At 43.5% G+C, this 19,760-nt stretch overlaps 2 protein-coding genes across 2 annotated transcripts; one reads left to right on the forward strand and one right to left on the reverse strand.

The window, feature by feature from the left end:
* The first annotated feature begins 790 nt into the window (after nt 1-790).
* On the forward strand, nt 791-5,056 carry bhlhe40 (basic helix-loop-helix family, member e40). Its single transcript, XM_042088171.1, has 5 exons — nt 791-1,263; nt 1,380-1,446; nt 1,615-1,722; nt 2,181-2,304; nt 2,665-5,056. Exons 1-5 carry the CDS (start codon nt 1,187-1,189, stop codon nt 3,525-3,527), a joined length of 1,239 nt encoding a protein of 412 aa, XP_041944105.1. The 5' UTR covers nt 791-1,186; the 3' UTR covers nt 3,528-5,056.
* Nucleotides 5,057-11,717: 6,661 nt separating this feature from the next.
* Nucleotides 11,718-14,757, reverse strand: LOC121706437. Its single transcript, XM_042088182.1, has 2 exons — nt 12,594-14,757; nt 11,718-12,424 (listed from the first exon to the last, which is right to left on the reverse strand). Exons 1-2 carry the CDS (start codon nt 13,136-13,138, stop codon nt 12,160-12,162), a joined length of 810 nt encoding a protein of 269 aa, XP_041944116.1. The 5' UTR covers nt 13,139-14,757; the 3' UTR covers nt 11,718-12,159.
* Nucleotides 14,758-19,760: the final 5,003 nt, after the last annotated feature.

The following is a 19,760-nucleotide window of genomic DNA, read 5'->3' on the forward strand; positions in this document are numbered from 1 at the left end:
ATTTAATACGTTTGTGAATACAGCCAAAATCTAGCTGGGGGGAGGGGGGGGGGGGGTTACGTTGTCGAATATATTTCAATCGAAGTATAGGCTATTTTACGCATTATTCCCCTCAATGCATTTACCTACCTGTGGCTCTCAAGTATTACCTGTGGCTCTCAAGTGTGCCTGAGAAATTAAGTCCCAATAAATCAAACTAAGTCATTTTCAGCCATTCACACTTCTGTACCTGTCTTTAACTTGTGACCAAGGTAATCTAAATTAAGCAAATAAATCATATCATTGGAATAAAATCTTCTTAGAATATATTTCAGAGGCACAAATCAAATCCTTACAGTTACTTATTATATAATTATATTTAATAAGAATACAATACTATATATTATATACTTATTATTATATTTTTGGGGGCTACATAATCTGGCTGTTTTGTTATTTCCTGGATGAAAAACATAGCCTATCCTATTTTGCCTGTAATAAACTTGCACGTTTAGCGGCAGCTGTTTTTATGCTGGCAATATGTTGACAATCACAGAGCTGCACGGGACAACATGTTGTAGGCTATTTGGAGTAATTTAGTGTGCCTGTAGACTGTGGAGAGCATGGTGGTACACGAGACACCGACGTTATGTTTGATCTTGTTTTATGTGCTAGTAGTCGAAACAGAGCATGGTGGTACACGAGACACCGACGCTAGCATGACGAGGGAGGACGTTGCAGCGCAGATCCTCCTTAACTCCAGAAAATGGGTTGTGCTCTGTAGGGCTTGAAAGCGCCGTCCAACACGTGAGGCTCATGTGACGGAGGTAGGTCAGTTTCTAAGCGAGCGAGAGAGACGTGTCTGTAGTCACAGGGTTTATTTAACACGTAGTCCATCCAGTCCACCCACACACACACATTTAACCACGACTGGAGCTACTAAACAGTTCTCGACTACGCCTGGATCGCGAGTTGACAACATCGTCCAACCTTCACATAGTTGCAGGATATCTGGAACGTGGAAAAACGTTAAAGCTATTTTACTACTGGATTTGTTTTAAAAACAATTATTTCAAGGACATTCGACTTATGCTTGTTTTTAGCAAAACAATCAAAGGAGCAATTTTTATTTGTTTTTATCAGAAGTGAATTTGGGAGAGTTTGTTTTTCGGTTTTATCACCTTACTTTGGTCTGGCACGGGGTAAAATGGAAAGGATTACAAGTGCGCAACCTCCACCATGTATGGCAAAACACCCGTCGCTGGAGATAGCTGACATGTCTGGGTAAGTGCAAATAGGCGGTTTATATTTCGATGAGACACATAGACTAGACACGTAGACTATATTGTGTGAATGGAAAGTGCTAGTGCTTACCTATTTTAATTTGTTTCCCCATGCAGAATGGATTTTCCAATGTATGTGTATAAGCCTCGGCGAGGTGGAATGAAACGAGGAGAAGACAGCAAGGTAGGATTTGCCGACTTGTCTGTCCCACTTAAACATGTTGATTGCTCAATTATTTGCCATCTTACCAATGTAGTGTAAAGCATAGCCATACATACACTATTTTTATTATTGTTATTATTATTATGACTTAATGTGGAAATTGAATTTGAATTTCACTTTATTTTGTAGGATACTTACAAGTTACCCCATCGATTAATTGAGAAGAAAAGGCGAGATCGAATCAATGAGTGCATCGCGCAGTTGAAAGACTTGCTGCCAGAACACCTTAAACTAACAGTATGTAAAATTCTGTGTTGAAATGTGTGCAGACGTGCAATTAAAATGGTCTAAGGCGCCACCTGGTTGCTGGGACAAGACACTGTTTATGTCCTCAATAAATGACACCTATTGTAAATGTGAGCGCGAACTTTCTGGACTTTTAATGTTGTTTGTTAGTGATTTCTCTATGCAAAAGTCGACAGTTGCACAGTTGTTTTAAACCTTAAAAAATATATATTTATTTAATTAAAGTGTTTTTAGTGTATAAGGATTCAATAATTATTATTGAAATAAACTGCTAGAATTAATGAATGGTTAAATGCATTCTTTAAAGGCTTTGTAATGAAATGTATGAAGCAGTTTGGGGGGGGAAATGTAGTCCTTTCCCACCCTAGTGGAGGTTTGTCCTCTGCCAGGCAGCTGAACGTGTTACATAAGAAAGATCAACATGCTTATCGAAGGTCTTCCTGTTTTAGACGCTGGGCCATTTGGAGAAAGCTGTGGTTCTGGAGCTTACTCTCAAACATGTGAAGGCTATGAACAGCCTGCTGGAGCAACAGCAACAGAAAATCATTTCACTACAGAATGGCCTGCAAATCGGTGAGTTTGTTTGAGAAACAGGACATTCTTGCTGTCTGCCCTCTAGTAGCACAGTCACGTTGGTTCCATGTAGTTGCCTTGTCGTCCTCTTTTTACACTCGCTGCAAAGTAAACAGCGTTGCTGATTTTGGGTTTCAGCCAACTGTGCATGTGATACAAAGAGCAAACAAAAAACATCATCAGTTTACTCAACTGACACCATTACTTTAGTCCAATCATTACCATCAACAAGTTAAAAAACATATTTGTAAAAAGTCTGTTTTTTTTTTCAACAGATATTCTAGAATATTCTGTTGTTTGAAAGAAAAATCCCTTTTAAGACACTTGAAAATTAAAATGTGTTGATTTGTTTTTTTGCAGGAGAGCAGGGCAGTGGCAGCCCGGAGAACAGTGAGGAGATGTTCCGGTCAGGTTTCCATCTGTGTGCCAAGGAGGTTCTCCAGTATCTGGCCAACAAAGAGAACAGCCAAGACATGACCCCCCTGCACGTGATGAGGCACCTGCAGAAGGTGTCCTCCGAGCTGCTCCAGGGAGCGGAAAGCCCGCACAGTGAGGAGCCGGCCTTCGAAGCACCCGAGAGCCGGGAAAAGCCAGCCAGCGGCCCCCAGCCCAAAGCTCCCGAAGGCCACGCCAAGAACTGCGTGCCCGTCATCCAACGGACTTACACGCATGGCAACGGCGAGCAGAGCGGCAGCGACACAGACACCGACAGCGGATACGGGGGCGAGCTGGAGAAGCGCGACGCCAAGGCCCACCAGCGGGTGAGCGGCTACTACACCGCCAAGGAGGTCGAGATGGCCAAGTATGGCCTGAGCGAACGCGTCAAGCAGGAGAGCGACGAGCCCCAGGCCAAGCGGCAGCGCGCCGACTCGTCTGAAGATGAGTCGCTCTCGGGCCACGAGGCGGTGGCGGGCCACGGCGGCTACGTCAGCTTCTCACCGCACCAGGCGCCCCTATGCATGCCCTTCTACCTCATCCCGCCCTCCACCGCCGCCGCCTACCTGCCCATGTTGGACAAATGCTGGTACCCAGGTGGCATGCCCGTCTTGTACCCGGGCATGGGGGGCTCTCCGCCGAGCTTGTCCCCCGAGAAGCTCCCCTCGTCCCTGGTCATGTCTCCCAGGGTGGGCTCCCCCACAACCCCTCAGACCCCCATGGACTCTCCCGCCCTCCTCCAAGCTCTGAAGCAAGTGCCCCCCTTGAACTTGGAAACCAAAGACTGAGAACTCACTATTTCTGTTTTCTATTGTATTTTCACTGGCAGCCCGCCCTCTGAATGTTAAGGTGTCGAGAGCGGAACCTCCCACCGCAGGAATCCTCCCCAGGAGGGAAGGCAGGGACACAAGCACTCATATCTCTCCCTCAGTGACCGCGGCAGCAGCAGCAGCAGCTGTCTGCCCCCATCAGGCTCTAGCACCACCCTACGAGAGCAGACAGCCGCACACACACACACACACACACACACACACACACACTCTCACACACACTAGCCCAGTGGCCACCGCCTCCCACCGGTTTGGGCCTCCCCAAAACCAGAAGGTGCTGAGATTAAGAGGTGACCGGGAGGCAAAGTGTCCACGCACCCAGAGAGATGGCCTGCTGTTTTTTTTTGTTGTTTTTTTTGCGCTTTTGCGACACTGTGAAGAAGGTCAATTTAAGGACATGAGCACTGTGGTTGAGACTAATACGGGTCTAGGGAGAGGTCAATTCTCTTAGCACCTGTATTGAATGTTAGAGTTGAAAACCCAGAATGTGACGCGTAGTCGCCCCCAAATGATAAGGACTTGCCCTTTGCACACAAACACAAAAACACACAAACACTCAAGCACACACACCCACATATGAACATACCTTTCTGTGTTGAATGTATAAAAAAATGAAAGCAAACCCCCTGTAGATGCTGCTTTTGAAGTTTCTACGTGCAGTAGACCCGCCTCTGGAAGGTTCTACATTTTTTCTGTATCTGTGGCTGCTTAAAAAACTGCAACAGACCGTCCTTTCTAGTCTAGAATGCAACCAAATAAGTGTCTGCTTTTGGTTGACCAGAGCTGTCACGACAGCAGAAACACTGCTCCCATCTCACTCTCTCGCCAGTCACCTTACCCCAAGAAACATACCCCCGTGAATCTTGTTTAGAGCAGAGGTCGACGGGGTGGGTGGGGGGGTGTCATCTTCAGGGCTGGTAACGTGTCACTCGTGTAAATAGCAGAGTGATGTGATCACACATGCATTTTAGGTTTTGAGTTTGTAACCCATTACCATTGTTGCAAGTAGATGGAGTCCTTGTGCGGTAATGTCTTGTAATTACATTTTTGTTTATACTACTTGTACATCTATATTTTTGATACATGACTCACAAGAATTTGTGTTTGCATCGCGACAAGAGGGAGATGTAGGCAGCCACTTTGCTGTATGCCAACAGAACGTGTATATAGCATTGAGCTAGAAGTGATATGCATCACACCATATATTAATTTCTGGTCAAATTAAGACAGATCTTTGGTCATGCGGTTGCCTTTACTTGTCTAAAGCAGATAAAATGACAGATATCTAAATTCTTAATCCTGGATTCTATGGAAGAATGGAGAGGAAAGTGAATGTAATAAAACAAAATATTAGTTTTGTATAGGAAGAGGTACTTTGGGTTTTTATTTTGGGACCTAACTGAAGGTTGCTCTATGTATATATTTTGTCTATAAAGTATGGTTGACATTTAAAAAAAGATAATAATAAAGCTTTTTTTCCTGTGGAATTGGTGGTTATGCCCCATTTTGTGCAAAGTGAACCCAAGCATGTTTAGCTGCAGAACAACCTAGCCGCACTTCTCATTACAACTCTCCTTATGTAACACTTACATAAGCCACAACACAGTATTTGCTGTCTACATCATGTGGACACTGGATTTCAAACACGGTTCACAGATGTGAGTGTCTGGAACACCTTCAATTAGTTTATTAATATTTTCACTTCATCTCCCACCAAGTCAAGCAAATGAGATAAAGTGTTAGATAACATTAATATTTAGGCTACACAAACAGACTCTTAAGTTTACAGTTTACAACACACTATATGTATCATACACTTTGGTATGTACTGTAGGCCTATATTACGAAATGTATCTTTGGACTTTGCACATCAGAATTCTGCATAATATTATTAGCTTTTTTAAGAGACTGTGCTACATCACTTACATTAGAACAAGACCTTTGCCTGTTTTTCTTTTTGCATTCAAACATACAACAATAGCAGTAAGCATATTACAACATGATAATAGCATAGATTTATAATGATTGATAATAACTGATGTTTCCATGACTTTACTTAAAGAATCATTAATGGATTGTAAATATTGAATAGAGATGTCACTCATGTCATGTGACATCATAAGTAGGTTTTTATATGCTACATTTTCCAATTTTGCCTAATAAAATTAATTAAGAATGGTCAGATACTAGATTTTAGAGTGGATGTTAAAATATAAATCTGAGAGCAATTCTGACATTAAAATACTCCACATCCAGAGTGACTTGTTTCACCCTCGTTTGGAAGAGGACAATCGACCCATCACAAATCGACGTTTATTTGGGTCCCCTGTGGCGATTGAAGTAAGGAACGGTTCTGGAACTGGCGTAATCCCATTGGCCATGCTTGTCTGGTTGTCACATGCAGGGCCACACTGTTTTTGTGTCTGCAGATGATGGGCCTGTTCTTCTCGCAGCCAGTGAACACTTCATTGGCGACCAGCTGTCCGAAAATATTATTAAATAGTTTTTATCCTCACCTTACCCAAAGGCTCAGAACAGATCAGCGTGAGAACAGCGTGTATTACAACGCAAATTAGAGTCGAAAGAACGCAATATTTAAATTATTGAATAGGCCTATGTTTGTATTGTTCCTCTTATTTAAGTAAGGATGATCAATTTATAGTGGCTATAAATTCTCCAGTACGCTAATGTGTAAGTAACTTTTATCAATAACTTTTATCAATAACTGTCAATTAATTAAATGCTCATTCATTAGTTAGTTCATTCAGACAGCATGGCAATCTTCAGTTAAATCAAATGGTAGGCTAGGCTGCTTTATTTAATCAGAGCGATAGGCATCCGTGAGCTATAAAAGAGGCCTATGACACTCTACCGCGCAATATCGGCGGTTTCACATGTTTTTGAATAATACCGGTAGTTTGTTCATAGGTTACTGTTCAAGTTAGGAGAGTGTCGGAGTGGTGGATCGTACCGGTTTTGTCCTTTGTCCTGCGGTGCCCCCATGAGGTTGACGGTGATGTTGTTTTGAAGTGCAACTGAATTGTCGTGAGAGTGAGCAGTGATGCTTTTTCATGATGGCTACATTGGCTAGGCTACGTAAAATAGACAAAGAAGTGATATCATCGTTTTAATTAAATTACTGTGGACAATTTGGCAATGTTAGCCTATTAAACATCGCCTTTAGACCAACCACAGAAATCTGTTTTCCTTTTGGTTTAAAAACGGCTGTGTTTTTTATCTCCTGTGCATATGGAAGTAACCCTTAGGTGTTCGGGACCTGAAAAAGAAGCTATTTATTATTTCTTCTAACTCAAACTCATTGGCCTTGGCTCATTTTCTGTGAAGAACATTAAAAAATAACTTATTTTTAAAATTGTAGGTGCTATGTAGCCTAACTGTGTCATCCTCCTGGGCCTGCTGTGTGTGTGTGTGTGCGGTAATGTTGTCTTTCTGCACCTGTTATTCCCACACAAAGTTCCAAAAATCTTGTTTGTATTTTTTCCTTTAATTGAATTTCTTTGTTTTCTCACAAAAATGAAACGAAAATGATCTCACAGGGGTAAATGGCAAATATGAAACATAAATAATGTCTATATCATTGGTATTTTTACATAAATGTTACGGCTGTAGTAGGGCCTATTAATTTAAAAGCCTAATAATGTGGTGGGTCCACCAGACCCGGGAACATTGGCACCTTACAAGGATTAACACCTGTTAAAACAGTAGTTGAGCATAGGAGAGTTCACCATTGTATAAGAGCGCCCTCCTCTGTTAATATTGAAGTGGTGCAAGTAATTCAAATTATGATGAACTACTTGACTACAACACACCTTAAAGCAGTGTTTCTCAAACTTTTTCAGACCAAGGACCACTTAACCAATAAAAAAAACCCTCATGGACCACCTAGCTAAAAAAAGAGTAGTACCTACTTCAAAAGTATATCACACAATAGGCCTACTCACTGAACCACCTTGCTTTTTGTCTTTGCACCTTGCTTATTGTGTCAGAGGATTAATATGATTTAAACTGGCATAGCTTACATAGGCAATATTGCAGAACTGTTTGGATTTACATACAAGTTGGTTCAATATTGCATCTATACTATATTTTACCACGTCTGCTCGCGGACCACTTGGGATAGCTTGCGGACCACCAGTGGTCCCCGGACCACACTTTGAGAAACACTGCCTTAAAGGGACACCAGGCAACGTTTTCGTGTTAATTGCTCATCTTCGTAAGTCGGTATATGGTTAAATGACTCATTACAGGGCGAATGAGGACTCTCTCGCCCGCCCCTACTGCCTGTAGGCAGAATGTCCCGCTTGCAAGTTCAGTGTATCGTACCCGCCGACCGAAGCAGGATCAGTGTACATTACTTTCATTACTTAGTTTACATTACTTTCATTTTATAAAAAATAATGAAAACAACCTTGTTATTAAGGAATAGGAAATTCAATGTTAAATCAAGACATGTTTAATCAACTAGTTTATTATTTAGTTTAGTCAATTAGTTCAGTTGTTATGGAAAAAACATACTGGTACTCCTTTATACGCCTTTATACAAAGAGATTAAAGTTTAATATCTGTCAGGCATGTGCAATAGAGAGGTTCCTGGGAATACCAGCTCAAAAAAGCAACCCTAGTAGCCAAGCATAAAGAATACCTTTAGGCTACTTTAATAATATCTTACACAATGTTTATCATCTTTTAGAGAGGATTATTTAAGTATAGAAATGTGGCTGGTTTCACATTGCCATGATCTCGGTATTCCTAATGTGGACTACACACTGCTTCCATCAGTGTCAATATAATTTTGATCAACATTGATTCGCTATGCATTTAACCAAATCTGAATTTCAGAAACAGTTCAACACGGAATGAACGCAGTGAATGTCCAAGGGGCAGAGCCGCACAATAGCAGAGTCTCTACAGAAAGACCAAATTCTCTTAGGCGAACAGAGATGGGTGAAAGCTGAAAGTCGTCCGATATAAAGCCAGAAAAAGGACTCCAGAGGAAGATATGACAGCTGGTGAAACTCCTGAAGACCCAGCTCTTCATAGAGTATCTCCTCTCATAGCACTACTTACAACTGGCCTTGCTAATTCTAGCACTTATCACTTGTAATGATAAATAATAATAACTTAATATGACAAATGTGACTATTTCATAAAATTGTGAAGTATTTGGGGAATTCATCATCTATAGGACATAATATTATTAAAACATTCAGAGAATCCAGAGAAATCTTTGCAAACAAGGGAAAGAGCTGAAAAACAAATTTGATGGCCGTGGTCTTTTGGACCTCAGATGGCACTGCATCAACACCAGACCTGTTTCCAGACCTGTCATTGTATGGGCTCAGGAAAACCTCTGATAACCATTGTCTATGTGCACAGTTTAATACTTAACTCAAAAACTGCAGCCAAAATTGTATTGAGACATGATACAGAAAATACCACCGTCTTATCTGGGCCTAAAATGGACTGAGGTAACATGGAAAAAGGTCCTGTGGTTAGATCAATCAAAATTTGCCATTCTTTTTGGAAATCATGGACTCATCTGGGCTAAAGAGGAGAGGGCCTTTACAAGTATCCAACCTATCCAACTTGTTTTAGTGCTCAGTTCAAAACTCAACATATGACGGTGTGGAGGAACATTAGTGCCTACAGCATGGGCATCTTGCACATTTGGCAAAGCACAATTAATTATGAATGATACAGGTTTGAGCTACCAGTATTTTCCGGACTATAAGTCACACTTTTTTTTATAGTTTGGCTGGTCCTGCGACTCAGGTGCAATATATATATATTTATATATATATGTTTTTTTCCTCTTTATGACACATTTTTTGACTGGTGCCACTTATACTCCGGTGCGACTTATAGTCCGGAAAATACGGTACATATATTGCCATCCAGGCAATGTCTTTTCCAGGGAAGACCTTGAATAATTCAGGAAAACAATGTCAAAATGGATTCTGCACATAATTATTTAAACAGTATTTCTCCATAGAGGAAGAGTCCAGGTGCTAAAATGGCTTGTCTGCAGTCCAGATTTGTCAAATTAGGTGCATCATGGAATGAGAAACATAACAATGCCCCATACTCTTGAGCAACTCCTATATCGGGGAGTAATGGGACAGTATTTAATTCTTAAAACTCTAGCAATTGTTCTCCTCAGTTTCAAAACATTTACAGAATTTTGTTTAAAAAAAAAAAAAAATATTCTTTTTTTTATAATATATAAAAATTATAATAATAATAATAATAATAATAATAAATATAGGGGGTCGCTGTGGCGCAACAGGCTACAGCGCCCATACCATGTACGGGTACAAGTGCACTCACAGGGACCCAGGTTTGAGTCCGGCCTGCGGTCATGTCCCGATCCCTCCTCATCTCTCTCTCCCACTCCTTCCTGTCTATCTTAACTGTCCTATCCGAATAAGGGCAAAAAGCCCAAAAAATATACTTTAAAAATAATAATAATAATAATAATAATAATAAATATATATATATATATATATATATATATATATATATATTGCACTCTTCAAGCACAGAGCACAAAGTGCTTTACAGACAAACAACCAAACAAAACAAAAACAAAAAACAATAGTAACGATAACAATAAGGATAATAATAATAATAATAATAATAATAATAATAAAATAGTAATAAGTAAATGGACATACTACCAAACACAAACTTATAAGTTCAATATAAGAAACAAAAGGGAAAATATACAGTACAGTACCCAAGACAAAATAAACAAACAGAAATTATAATAATAATAATGATAATAAATTAGCAGAGACATGAGTGGAATCCACTGATGGTGCAGATTTGATGTTATAAGGGAGGCTGTTCCAAAGCTTGGGTGCTCTAACTGCAAACGATCGGTCCCCCCTAGTTGACAGTTTACTTTCTGGAACAACTAAAAGTCCCAGGCTGGAGGATCTGAGGGGCCAAGCCAGACAGTATGGGGTTAATAAATATTTTAAATAGTCAGGTACCAAACCATGTAACGTTCACTGGCAACTCACTGGCAAAGACTACATGAGTTCTGAACAGTCTGTAAACCAGAGATGGATTGACGATTTAGACAGGTGAATAAGGCGTTGCAGTAATCAAGTCTAATGAAGAGGTGAAGCAGCACAGTAGTTAACATTCCCATTCCAACTTTTTTTGAAACCTGTTGCTGGCATCAAATTCAAAATCAACATAGCCTATATTTTCCATGAAATAGTCCAACTTTTTGTTTTCAACATTTGTTGTCGGTCATTTTTGCTGCTAAATATGGGTTTACGAGACTTTATCACATTCTATTTTTATTTGCATTTTAAACAACGTCCCAACTTTTTCTGATTTGGGGTTGTAGAATTGCTGAGAGAACCTTCAAACTGTCTACCATGCTATAAGTCGCTTTGGTTAAAAATGCTTCAGCCAAATGTAATGTAATGGATACTGGATGCCCCCAGTACTGGCAAGCAGATGGATGGGACCAGTGGTGTAGTCTAGATGTAGTTTAGTTAGGTGTAGTGGGTATACTGTGATGTAGTCTGAAGCTAGCCCGGTTGAAACTAGACCCTTCTCAGACTTTCAGAGCGAATCTTGAATTTTCCCAGGCTAGTCTGAATCTGTAGTGGGTATACTGTGATGTAGTCTATAGCTGTAGTGGGAATACTGTGATCTTGTTAGCTGTAGTGGGTGTACTGTAAAGTCTATGGGGTGTACTGTGATCAACCCCAAATGTTAATACGTATCCTTGCCTATTTTAAGTGGGTATACTGAGATGATGGTGCTTTTTAAGTGGGTATACTGCATAATCCTGCGTATCACGTGCTGTAGACCAGGGGTTCCCAAACTTTTCCTTGACAAGGTCCCCCAAATACCACTAGGTTCTGGCCAAGGACCCCTTGATGTGTTAAACCCATCGACAATACTACTAACCCTAATAATTATTTTAGCCACAAGCACTTTGTGATGGAGCATACAGTGTGTAAAATTACATTTGGGGCTTTTTGCTATATGAGAGCCATCACTCTACTATTATTCCCAGTCATTATCCGTCAGGGCCGGTGAGGCCAGGTGAGTTACTGTGGAACCAAAAGCAGACTCAGGAAGCAGAGAGTATAATTAGTGGGTTTTAATGACAGAACACAGGAAACGGCAGCCAGGCAGTGTCTTGTGACTTGACAAAACAGTGCAAACTCAAAAAATCCAAAAACAGCAGAGGTACAGGCAGGTTTGTCAAAATCCATAGTGGCAAGACAGGCAGAGTTCAGTACACAGGTAGGCAGGCAGAAACAGGCAGCAGTACAGGCAAGGTTCAGTCAAAAATCCAAGGTGGCAAAAACAGGCAGAGTTTGGTACACAGGTAGGCAGGCAGAAACACAGGCAAGGTTCAGTCAAAAATCCAAGGTGGCAAAAACAAGCAGAGTTCGGTACACGGGTAGGCCAGATGAATCAAAAGGGCTAGGCGAGACTCACGTGGTTGAACAGGCATAGGTTGGCAACAAAAGAATGCAAGGTCCAAGCAAAGGTTTCCAAAATGGTTGAGTCCAATTCACAAGTCCAAAAAACAGGCTTAGGTCAAAAAACAGTAATCCAAAAGAGCATGAGCATAGGCGAGAATCCACTGTGAAAGACGTGACAATCTGGCAAAGAGTGTTTCTCCGGATGGCGCTGGTGGAACTGTGATCAGAGTGCGGTCCACGATGAACCTGGCAGGGACCCAGCTGTGCTCCTCTGGGTCATAGCCCTCCCAGTCAACGAGGTACTGGAGTCCTCTACCTCGGCGACGCACCCTCAGGAGTCTGCTCACCGTAAAGACTTCACCTCCATCAACAATCCTGGGGGGAGGAGGAGGGGGTTTGGAGGGTGGGGATAAGGGACTAGAGACAAGAGGTTTCACTTGGGAGACATGGAATACTGGATTAATACGGCGCATAGGTCAGAGGCAAGGCAAGTCTAACTGAACAGGGGTTGATTACCTTCGAGATGGAGAATGGTCCAACAAACCTGGGATTCAACTTGCGGCAGGGGGACTGGAGAGGTAGGTCGCGAGGGGACAGCATCACCCTCTGGCCCACTCTGTACATTGGAGCAGCAGAACGATGCCCGTCTGCCTGTTTCTTAAAGGCATCCACTGAGCGCAAGAGCTGGGTCCTGGCTCGAGACCAAGTCCTCTTGCACCGGCGCACAAAAGCCTGGGCTGAGGGAACTGCAACCTCCTCCTCCTGGGTAGGAAACAAGGGTGGTTGATAACCCAAACAGCAGTGAAAGGGGGAGAGACCAGTGGCTGAGGTGGGCAAGGAGTTGTGTGCGTATTCCACCCAGGGAAGAGTCTTGCTCCAAGAGGCAGGGTCCTGAGAGGTCATACATCCGAGTGCCACTTCCAGCTTCTGGTTTGCACGCTCAGTCTGCCCATTTGTCTGGGGGTGGAAACCTGAGGACAAGCTGGGAGAGGCACCAATTAGTTTGCAAAACGCTTTCCAAAACCAGGCAGAGAACTGAGGCCCTCGATCAGAGACTGTCAGAGTAAAGACCATGCAGGTGGAAAACATGAGAAACTAGCAACTTGGCAGTCTGTTTGGCAGAGGGCAACGGAATAAAATGTGCAGCCTTGGAGAATCGATCAACCACTGTCAGAATACAGGTATTCCCATCAGAATTGGGGACCCCAGTCACAAAATCAATGGCTATATGTGACCAGGGGCGGTGAGAGGCCTTGGAGAGGCCTTAGGAGCCCTGCAGGAGGTCTGTTACCCGTCTTGTTCCTACTGCAGATGTTACAGGCTGCCACAAAGGTCCGGACGTCCCTCCTCATGGATGGCCACCAAAAGCACTGTCCGACCAGTGCCAGGGTCCGGGCTGTCCCAAGATGGCATGCAATTATGGAACCATGCCCCCATTCCAGCACCTGTGACCGGACTGAGAGGCACAAACAAGTGGTTGGGGGGTTCTTGACTTGGTACTGGTTCCTGCTCCCGAGCCTTCTGGACAAGTCTCTATATTCATTCGGGTTGCTGCCACCAGGCACTGAGAAGGGAGGATGGTCTCCACGGAGGCTGGGTCCTGAGCTGAGGAGAATTGCCGAGAAAGAGCATCTGGCTTGGCATTTCTGGATCCTGGACGATAGGAGAGAAATTGAACTGTGAGAAAAAGAGACCACCTGGCTTGTCGAGCATTGAGGCGCTTGGCTGTTCGGAGATACTCCAGGTTCTTGTGATCCGTCCATACCAGGAAAGGACGATCAGCTCCCTCCAGCCAATGCCTCCATTCCTCCAGGGCCAGTTTCACTACCAGCAGCTCCCGATCTCCAAGATCATAGTTTCTCTCTGCAGGAGAGAGGCGGCGAGAAAAGAAAGCACTTGGGTGAAGCTTATTATCCTTGCAGGATCTCTGGGACAGAATGCCTCCCACTCCAGACTGCGAGGCGGAAAGGGGACTTAGTAGAAGTGAGCAGTAAGGGGGGCAGCCACAGAACTGTAGTTCCTGATGAACTGCTTGTAGAAATTTGCGAAGCCCAGGAAACGCTGGAGTTCCCGTCTTGAGGAAGGAGTGACCCAGTCAACCACTGCCTTCAGTTTTGAGGGGTCCATCTGGACCTGGGAGGGAGAGATAATGTAGTCTCAAAAAAAGAGACTGAATCCTTATGGACTTCGCACTTCTCTGCCTTAAACAGTTTGTTCTCCAGAAGCCGCTGGAGAACCTGCCTGACGTGGAGCCTGTGGTCAGCAAGAGTACGGGAAAAGAGCAAAATATCAAGGTAAACAAAAACAAAAACATTTAAGAAGTCTCTCAAGACATCGTTGACCAGAGCCTGAAAAACAGCTGGCGCATTGGTTAATCCAAAAGGGACCACGAGATATTCATAGTGGCCTGTTGGGGTGTTGAAGGCTGTTTTCCATTCATCTCCCTCCCTAATCCTCACAAGGTGGTAGGCATTTCTCAAGTCCAGTTTAGTGAAAATCTGGGCCCCCTGTAGCAAATCAAAAGCTGTTGACGAGGGGTAAAGGATAACGATTCTTGACTGTAGTCATTTAGTCCACGATAGTCAATGCAGGGGCGCAACGAGCCGTCCTTCTTACCCACAAAAAAAGAAACCAGCACCAGCAGGAGACGATGACGGTAGAGATGCGCGGATGGGCTATTATTTCAACCGTAACCGCATAGCAAAACTTATCCATCCGCACCAATGTTTTTTGACCAATTTTCAAAACCGCACCCGCCCGCCATCCGCTGGTTGTTTTAATGTATATGGGTGATTCGTTTGGTTCAACCGCCACCAGCCCGAATTTAATTAAAATATTATATTTCACGTCATCCGCCCGATCTGCGGTTTAACCGCAGAGTCCGCGGCTGTAACCGCGAATCTCTAGATGACGGGCGGATGATTCCAGCAGCCAATGATTCTGTAATGTATTTATTCATAGCTCCTCTTTCTGAGGGGGAGAGAGAATGGAGTCTGCCATTCTCTCCCCAGCTCAATGGCACGGTCATATGGCCTATGAGGGGGCAGGGAGACTGCACATGATTTGCTGAACACTAGCTTGAGGTCCAAATACTCCAGTGGCACATTGGATAAATCAGGGAATTCCTCCACAGCTGGAGAGTTAGAGACAGGTAACAGCAGACTTCAAACATGAGGACAGACAGAAAGGACTCCACCCCAAGATGGTATTGTCTTACCAGTTGATGTGGGGATTGTGCAAGGAAAGCCATGGGAATCCAAGAACACTTGGGACATGAGAAATCTCAATGACATGGAAAATGATTAGTTAAAAAAGAATCCAACAAGGCATTTTCATTCCACCCGCACGATGCTGCCAACGTGCGGAACTCTATGGCATAATCATACACTGACCGTGATCCTTGTCAGAGTCCCATGAGTACCTGGATCTCCATCATATGGCTGGGCAGCAGGGAGCCTAGGCTCTCTAAAGGGAGACAGAGCTGGAGCTGGAGGTGCAGGGCTAGGTGATACAGGTGGCTGGGGAGGGGTAACCAGTAGCTGCTGCACTTGACCAGAAAGGGTGTTGAATTTATCAAGAAATGTTAAAAGGTTTTGATTCACCTGGACTAGCTCCCCTTGGTGAGTGCCCAGCATAGCTCCTTGCTTCTCCACAGCGACTCAGCTGTTCCATCTCTGCTGGTTCCATGTTGCCAGATGAGTTACTGTGGAACCAAAAGCAGAGAGTATAATTAGTTGGTTTTAATGACAGAACACAGGAAACGGCAGCCAGGCAGTGTGACTTGACAAAACAGTGCAAACTCAAAATCCAAAAACGGCAGAGGTACAGGCAGGTTTCAGTCAAAATCCATAGTGGCAAGACAGGCAGAGTTCGGTACACAGGTAGGCAGGCAGAAACACAGGCAGCAGTACAGGCAAGGTTCAGTCAAAAATCCAAGGTGGCAAAAACAAGCAGAGTTCGGTACACGGGTAGGCCAAGAAAAACACAGGCAGATGAATCAAAAGGGCTAGGCGAGACTCACGTGGTTGAACAGGCATAGGTTGGCAACAAAAGAATGCAAGGTCCAAGCAAAGGTTTCCAAAATGGTTGAGTCCCATTCACAAGTCCAAAAAACAGGCTTAGGTCAAAAAACAGTAATCCAAAAGCGCACGAGCATAGGCGAGAATCCACTGTGAAAGACGTGACAATCTGGCAAAGAGTGTTTCTCCTGGCACTGCTTAAATGCTATGGCTGACGAGGAGAGTGGCAACAGGTGTGACAGTGCAAACACTGATGATTGGGCAGCAACCCTGTCAGTCAACTAAGAGCCAGGACAGAGGGAAAACCTGGAATGGAGTCCCGGGACAACAGAGGCATGACAGATCACAGACTAAGTGGGGATTCTGGGCCGGACTGTGACATTATCATGGAAAATAATGTTCAGATATGCGACAAATTATTATAATGGCATTGTATAACAACCCTCATAGTAATGGGTATATTTCAACATTTTGTATTTATTTGTTGCTTTTATTTTTATTTCCAACTTGCTGAGGCCCCCCTGGCACCCCCTCGCGGCCCCCACTTTGAAAACCACTGCTGTAGACTACACCACTGGTTGGGACTGAGGAGTGAGAGGAGAAGGTGATGACGGAGGAGCGACAGGGGGATGGAGAAGTTGTGCAGAGAGGGAGGCTTGCCATCAGTTTAAATGCAGCGACAGGATTGGAAGAAAACAAACTAACTACATTTAATGATAATGAATGAATAAAAAAAACAGGTAAAAAAATATGCACTTGGATCAGTGGCGATTGCTGCTCTTTGGAACAGGGGAAGCTCTGATAAAAATGGTAAATTATTAAATTAATATTATTAAGGTGCTATATAGTTCTTTGAGGGCAAAAAGTATCCCAAACAGTAGGCTATAGAGTTGGCATGGCATGTAGCCTACACCGTTATATAGCGCGCTACCTAATTTAGCCTAAATACACAACTGGAACAAAAGCAAGTCACAAACTCTGTAACTCCACATTACGGTTTTATTTACAGTATGCTATTTACAAAGACAAATAGAAACCGACTGTATTGCTCCCAAATTATGAGAATTTGAGCTGTAACTTGCCTTGTCTCTCGACTTCACCTGCCAACACTAACGTTAACGCATTCCTGCCTTGAACTTGAACCACTTCCTGTCAGATCGCGACATATGCTGTCAATCACAGTCCAGCCTCTATGACGGTTCCTCCAATCATCATACAGAAGCTCGGTGTCCGGGCCATCCCACTGTCCCATTCACTCCCAGAGACGCCGGGCTTCCCTGTAAATGACGATTTTGTGGCGCTTGTCCAATAAACGTGTAGCTTTTCTGCACTGAGATCAGCCCACTCTGTAGTGCCATTTAAAGTCCAGTGAAGCCGAGTGTCTATGGGTTTTTTGCATGGTTTTTTGATGGATCGTGTTGTTACAGCAATGTATTACGGGTGCGAAATCACGATAATCACCGGCAAAACCTTATTTCTGAACAAACTAGCCATGAAGTTGAACATTTTTTCAGCATGTTCTAGTTGAAATAGTAGGCTAGAAGCTAATGTAATAGTGTTATTTGATGTGATTTTCCGTGATATTTTAGAGGAGGCTGATCTTCCCCTGTAGTCTTAGAGCAATCGCCTCTGACTTGGATGTACATACCTCTTCAAGTTTCTCATATAATTATGGACATCCCATCCCAACATCCCATGGATATCCTGGTGTGCACTTTGACATCAGGAGACACACAATAAAAGAGAGTCCTCCTAGGTTAAAGGTGGTGCTACTGGGGTCCCCCCTACAGTTGTGGAGTATTTGTATTTTACACAACTGTTGTAAATACCACTCATGCACCCTTCTCCTTGGACATGGTACATTGTGGATTTGTTTACAAGCCGACCAAAGGTAATTTCCGAAGAGCCATGTCGACTGACAAGGTAGTATTACACAATTTCATACAAATAGTGGCAGTGGCGGAACAAGTCAGAGCCGGGCCGGGGTCGGGGCACATGACCGGGCCCTTTATTAAACTCATCATAACATAATTTTACAACATACACATGCCCGCAACAGTGGGTCTAGCGTCAGCGCCACGGAGAGCAACTATGTAATTTTGAAGTCATCGAACGTACATGAAGTGTACCCAAGAGAACAACAACAAAAACATTAGGCTACATGCCCCTAATAAAACAACAATAATAGCCTTGCAGCACTATTTGAAGGGCATACGACGAGCCTTGCACTCCGCGAACTCGTCCACGATGCTCTGTGTATGTCCATTTTCTTTGTTCTCTCATTCTCTATGGACAACATGGCAAGTCCACTCAGTCTCTCCTGTCCCACTGTGCTCCTCAAGTGGATCTTTAACTTGGAGAATGAGCGCTCAGAGGTTGCAACGGTGACGGGAAGAGTCAAAAATAAAATTAGGGCAGGGCAAATCTAACTGAATGCAGAAGTCACTGCATTCAGGGGGTGGCTTCGGGGTCTCAAGCCCCGAATCTCTTTTCAAAAGCCTCGAATCTTTTTTTGTATGTGTTTTCAATTTTCAGCGATTCTAATTTCTAATTTAACTTCCCCTTGGTTTCTCTATAAATGTTACAAAATGTAGCCTACTATTACTGAGCAAATATCCCTTACTTTCAAAGCCCAATATTGACAGATAATCTGATTTCCCACACGATGAGTTTAGGCAATGCCAGTGCCGAGATGTAGTGGTTTACGCCATAAACCTGGCAGGAAAGTTCAGACCGGCGCAGTCAGTTTAAACAGCAAGCCGGTAAGAAAAACTATTGTCAAGACATTAGACAATTAGGCTACTGTACCCCGGAATACAAAAATAAACTTCAGAAAGACAGAAAGTTTGTTGTACTGTATTCTGTAGTCTGTATTCTGTAGTCTCAATGACCGAATCAGTAGATACCTGTTGTCAGTTGAGTTCGTTCAATTCATTTATTGTAGCCTAGGCAAATATGAAACGGAGATGTAACGTGGCTACCGGCGGGATTTTGAACTTGCATGTTTCATGCATTTTAGGGCAAAAAATACCATGGGATTGATGTGTTCCCCATTTGAGGAACGTAATCAATTGCGGACGTGCACAGACAGCTCAGACACAGAGCACTACTCCAATTAGAAAATCGAAACCAAAATCATGTAAGTGTAAGTGTTCTCTCATTGACGCCTGTAGGAGACTATCGTTGATCCAATTTTGTAAATTTGCACGTCGTAAAGTTCAATATGAGAGTTAAAATAAAGCCAGTCATACAGCAGAACATTTTATTCAATATTTTACACCTACTAGCCTAAATCATCAAAATAAGTTTCAAAACTTTTCAGCAACCGTGAGTCATAACTCGTCCTGACTGGGGCAACCTACAGTATATAAGCCTAATACGTCCCACTCTGATGAAAATGATTGAAAAGAAACCGTTTGCATGATCTTAGCTCCTCCGGCCTTGTGCCGTGGGAGAGGCCCGTCCCACGGAGGTGGGGGAGGGGCGCCCTCGCACCGGGCCCCTGCGGGTCCCGGGCCGGGGGCTTGCCGCACCCCCCGCACCCCCTCAAGCTCCGCCCCTGAATAGTGGGCTACTGCACAATAGCCGAAAAGCAAGTTGTGATTCTCCAGGTCGGGGAAAGCGAAGTTGCAAGGCTGGTTCTCCATAGACGGATAGGGTACAGCTGGGAAGGTACACCCTTCTCCCTATTA

The sequence above is a fragment of the Alosa sapidissima genome, chromosome 4 (assembly GCF_018492685.1).
Source record: "Alosa sapidissima isolate fAloSap1 chromosome 4, fAloSap1.pri, whole genome shotgun sequence".
NCBI classification, from domain to species: domain Eukaryota; kingdom Metazoa; phylum Chordata; class Actinopteri; order Clupeiformes; family Clupeidae; genus Alosa; species Alosa sapidissima.

Excerpts from the sequence above, each read along its gene's own strand:
- bhlhe40 (XM_042088171.1), top strand. The coding sequence starts at position 1,187 with ATGGAAAGGATTACAAGTGCGCAACCTCCACCATGTATGGCAAAACAC. Across the intron at positions 1,447-1,614 it reads AACGAGGAGAAGACAGCAAG|GATACTTACAAGTTACCCCA; the intron begins GTAGGATTTGCC and ends TTTATTTTGTAG. Across the intron at positions 2,305-2,664 it reads ACAGAATGGCCTGCAAATCG|GAGAGCAGGGCAGTGGCAGC; the intron begins GTGAGTTTGTTT and ends GTTTTTTTGCAG.
- LOC121706437 (XM_042088182.1), bottom strand. The coding sequence starts at position 13,138 with ATGTTTTCCACCTGCATGGTCTTTACTCTGACAGTCTCTGATCGAGGG. Across the intron at positions 12,425-12,593 it reads TGCCGCAAGTTGAATCCCAG|GATTGTTGATGGAGGTGAAG; the intron begins GTTTGTTGGACC and ends TCCTCCCCCCAG.